This window comes from Opisthorchis viverrini (assembly GCF_000715545.1).
Source record: "Opisthorchis viverrini unplaced genomic scaffold opera_v5_6, whole genome shotgun sequence".
Taxonomy (NCBI): Eukaryota; Metazoa; Platyhelminthes; class Trematoda; order Opisthorchiida; family Opisthorchiidae; genus Opisthorchis; species Opisthorchis viverrini.
This window is the reverse complement of record NW_008751662.1, coordinates 817955-823095: the sequence shown is the minus strand read 5'-3', so window position 1 is coordinate 823095 and position 5141 is coordinate 817955. Positions and strand designations below refer to the sequence as shown.

The 5141-nt window shown below is 41.4% G+C and overlaps 1 protein-coding gene across 1 annotated transcript; it reads right to left on the bottom strand.

The window, feature by feature from the left end:
• Positions 1-203: 203 nt before the first annotated feature.
• Positions 204-3756, bottom strand: T265_00598 (hypothetical protein; the record flags this gene model as incomplete). Its single annotated transcript, XM_009164426.1, has 2 exons — positions 204-313; positions 3663-3756. 2 exons carry the CDS (start codon positions 3754-3756, stop codon positions 204-206), a joined length of 204 nt encoding a protein of 67 aa, XP_009162690.1.
• Positions 3757-5141: the final 1385 nt, after the last annotated feature.

Genomic DNA, 5141 nt, shown 5'->3' with positions numbered 1-5141 from the left:
ACGATCGAACAGCCCAACAAACGGAAAAAGATTAAAGGATTATGCATGCTACAATTTGACGTTAGTGCTGCTGGCATTGCAAGCTCATATACGGTTCCCGCTGAGCCGAAAGAAAAGGGTAAATGATCAGACGTATGTTTCGATTTCCGTAAGAACTTCAAGCCCATTTTCGTGCATGTATGAATCATTAGCAGTGCGTTCACCTAGTCAAGCAGTGTATGGTAATGGCAACCCGGCTGAATGAAAAGCGATACACTGATTGCGTCAAAAACCGGCATTTTCAAAAGTTCTGGAGCGGCAGGTGGGTAGCTCACTTAGGCTAGATTAGGGTCTACCTCAATATGTTTCCCAATACCAAAGTAATCTAACTAATACAGGTATTTAAGTCACTAACAACTGCTTGCGATCATTGGTCACACACTCGGCATGAAATTTTACAGAAATGGGGAGAATTCCCAGCTAATCTGCAAACAAATCAAGTGGTTTTAATAGGAAAACTCTTCGGTGGCAGTATCTAAAGGAGTAGACTCAGTTGGCCATGGACATCTAGACTGGCGCCTATTGACTCGTGGCATCACTTAAAGGTATAAGCGTATGACGCTTTTACCCGTGGAAGTTACCATTCGTAACACTCGTGGCTTTTTCCGTGACTCGATGCCCGAAAAAAATTGCACTTTAAGATGGCGGGACTGCACTTCATCGTCGCATGCCTCTTCGATTCCACGAAACCTTGACTGTTGTTAGGTAAAGGTTGCTGGGCTCTAATAAAAAGGTGGCTCAACGCAAGCCACAATGTAAGCTTTACTTACGCTGACTCCAAGGCACCGTAAAGCAGGTGTGCCGTAAAAGCGAATGCCACTGTGTCCACATAAGTTTGTAACTCTTAATTACTGTCCAGTGTGACCTGCCCAAAGATACTATAGCCCGTCTGATGATGATAAAGTACCAAACAACGTCATTCAAAACCCCTCCTCTTTCAAGTAATTTCGTACAAACTACTTGAGTGTTCCAAGATTATTGTCACGTGATGCTAGAGTTGACGGAATTACGTCATATCCCACCTAGGATATGTCACACACATGTGATAGATAGTTTGAAAAATGGTTTGCGCATCATCTGAACCATCTTTTGTTACCATACCGAGAGTCAACCCCTGGTCGAATAATTACGTCATCAAAACTTTCCAGTTAAATGTGCAACAGACTCTCCAAATTTCCTTCAACTACATCCAGCCTGATGATAATATAAAGATGATAATATGATAATATAATATATATATATAATATATAATATAATATGACAATATAGAGATTTGGTAATTTTCAGTTGAGAGTGCAGTCAATCTACGCTGACAAACCGATAAGCATTTTACAACTGTTTCTTCATTAGCAGTGCGCATCTCGCGTAACTCAAAGGAGTTTGACCCCGTGACCCCTGACTTGCGTTGCACTCTGTCTAGTCGAAAGCTGACTGCAATGCTAACAGGCCTTCGGAGTAGGACCGGCTAAGTATTCAGACTAGTAGCCGGAAGGTGGCGGGTTTGAAAATCCCTAGAGTCTTATGAGATATACTTTGCTGACGATTCTCAGTATGCAATGGGACAGGTGTGCGGTGATTTTCGGCCTTTCGCTATAGATAAGCTCTGTGTGCTTTCTTTGATAAGGGAAGATGAAATCCTTTCTGTTAAGTTGTCGGAATTTACCCAAACAAATAAACGTTTTCCGAAAAACTGAGCATGAAAGCACTACTCATCTTGATGAGCAGAGTTTTACTCAGGAAAGCGAACAAGAACACTCTTTTCCTGAGTGAATTCAGTGCATCTCACGGTGCCTTTCTTGTCTCTCCGTTCAGCATTCCAGGGGAGAAATCCTGGCAAGTTTTTCACTTTACAAAACCAGTCATTTTTAACCGAGTGCTAAAGAAGAAGAGATTCAATGACCGGAATCTGGACAGCTTCTTGAAGAGGTCGTTAATGTCCAAAACATGACAGTCAAAAAGGTTTTAGTTATCCGTCATCGATGTCCGATTATCGTTCTGAAGATGCAAGGACGTTGCTATCTCAAGTGACCCCATTCTTGGTTGGTTCTGTACTACAAGCGAGTTTTCACTTGATCTGTTCTGTCAAAAATCTAACTCCTTGCACCAAACTGTGTCTCAGTTTCCCTGATACTCACAATGCACTGTTGCGCCAGAGGCGGAAACGGTTCTTCCTTTTTTAGTCCTTTAAGATTTGAACTCGTAGTAAGTAGTATATTAGTATGGTGTGTAGGCCCTGAGAGACGAAGAATAGAAGCAACTGTCTTGGTAGGTCCAAGTGCTAATGGACCAAAAATATGTTTGTACTCTAATAAACAATGATCAGAATACATGGACTGTGACCTTAATTTGCGGAAACTTGAGGGCCACAGAGACAACAGAACGGTGATTCGCCCAAAGAAAATAATCAGTTATCTGAATAGAGACACAATCTGTTATTCCCATAGATTTGGTCAACAGACGTGGCTGATATTGTCGAGTGTACTGGTAAAATTAACTTTGATGGTTGACTTAGATAACAGTTAGAACACAGCCTTGAACATTCACATTCACAGAAGAGTTTACGAATATTTGGTCCAAATCTCACTCGAATATGCAGGTCCTGAATAATGATTGTATTTTCTCTGTGAAGAGGATTAGAACCTTTTCTGGCTCCTATGGGTCAATCGCCCCATTCTGTCATCAGCTACTTTGCACCAAGTGACAAATTATGTGATTTTGTGAGCAGCAGTGATCCATCCGGTTTTGCATCTACTAGAAACATTATTTTTCTCAGTACTAACTCCCTAAGTGGGCAGCAATGAACCCAGGATTTTAAGTAATATACACATCTTGATTCCTCAGACATTATGTGGATCAGTAACGAATGTACCGGAGATTGGTAATGAACGGAGCAGGCTACGAAAAGCATCATAATGGTTTTAAAAGCTCTGTAATAGTACATCCGAGTGGATACAGAATAACTAGAAGCCGTGAAGAATATTCCCACCAAAGGCCGGTTGCCCATCCACGAAGAGCGGCAGAGTACATNATATGCCCCCTTCCATCGTGAATTGAGTGCAACTAAACAATACCGACAAACGTATTACCGGATTTGACTTGTTACTACAACGTTCTAAGTGTTTATGAGTTTGTAAAGTACCAGCGTATGTACTGTTTACCAATGTATAAGTGCTGGTGGTTAACTGATCGAAATCCATGTTACTGAATCCACATGTGAGTACTATCATTAATGAGGTTAGACGAAGCGTTTGTTTCGTTTTTACGTTTTTCCGGTCAAAAGCAAGCACTTTTTCGGACAAGTCAACCGGGGATTCAAACTAGACTACCGACCCTAACAGTACAACGTACTAAACAGTAGCCATGTACTCGGGAAATACACTCGTTTGCAAATGGATTTGGTTTCCTAAATGAAAATATACTGCGATATCTCGAATATCATGCCGACTGAATCATGAGGCGGCCTGTGTGCAGCACATTCAGTTGTAGAATATCATAAGCGAGAGGTTCAGTTGATTCTCTGGTGAAAACCAAATTGATTTGCAAATGAGTGTACTTCTCGAAAACGGTTCAATTTGAGTTCAAGTAAAACATAAAGTTGACGGAAACTCGGAGACTGCGCCTACCTGATGAACCCCAAGAAGGACGAAACCGGTCGTGGGTTGTCGAAGAGTTTTCAGCAATTTTGTGAGTAGTTTCCTTTATGAAACAAACAGCCATTTAGTTCAAAGGAGACAATAAAAGGTAACTAATGGTTGGTTACCGAAATCCGTTTACTTTGTGAATAACATGTATATAGACAATACATAAGATATCTTTACACCGGTCCCCCATAAAAGATTTTCAGCCATTAATTCAGTTCGACAGCCTTGTCCCACTCAGCATACTCTCTAAGATCTCGTTCAATTGCACTCAGATTTAACTAAAGATGTCTTCAGATCGATTCCTTCTGGCATCCATACATCAAATTGTGTTAGGATCCAACTGTTTACAAGTACACACTTATCGCTCATTCCCAAACCCAAAGAATATCTGTAGATATAAGTGCAACAAAAATTCCCAAGTGTACCGTGGAGACCTCATTTCAGTTGAGTTCTTTAGGACCTACCAAGGTACTATTATGATCCAGGGAAACCACCTTTTACGCTACTTGAGTAACCCATAAAGTAACTCCCTGGCTAAAACTTTCCATCTGCCTTGCAGCCATCAAACGGGATGGGAGACGTAGTAGTGAGTTTACTAAACTTTTAAAATTGAAAATTATCTTGCGGCCGTTTAGTTACGTTAGCTATCTCCTGGATTCACGACAACGTGAGACGTTAGTCAATGGATACGGGCTCATCACATGATCACCTGTGCTAGAAATGTGATCAAATATTGTGCATTGTCATTGAAAAGTGTAGTGCCGAGGTGCCTAGTTCCATATCGATAGTTTGTGGGTGATCGATCGATCAAAGGCTTGGTTTAAAGATCACTGCTATTGGTCACCTGTGATGCTTGCTCATTCGCCCACAAACCACCTAGTAAAAACAGGATTGTTCGACTCCACAGAAACTAACACAGGGGCCAAAATGAAACATGAGTGGGGCAGTTTTACTGGGCCTGTTTGGTGGGACCGACAAGCGGAAAGATTGGGTGATATGCCAGTGATTGCAACTTGCCACCAAATCTCTCTATTAAGGCTGACATCCAGACTAGCTTTCAACTGCAGAGTCCGGGATTCAGGCGTTGCAAATAAGATTGAAAAGCCAAAAAATGGCTTTGAATGTAATATTTTACCATTATTTGAGGGAGATGAAAAACTGGGGTGCATAGATACTAAGAATAAGTGCACGACTAGAAAAGTGGAAGAGCAAGAATGCTAACGCCAAGTACGGAGATAATTACCTTAAAAGCAGGAAAGCAAACCGCGCACCCGTTGTGCATGTTCCGCTTATTCTTTCTCATTGTATTTAAGGGTACTAAACATAAATCATTCGCATGTGAGCAGAGAAGCCAGCGGTACCAAACGTCAAGATTTCACGGTACAATCCCAGTTGGATGACACTCTCCTCTGTCTACCTTGAATTCCAATGATGGAATGAATCACATAATAGTGGTTCCGG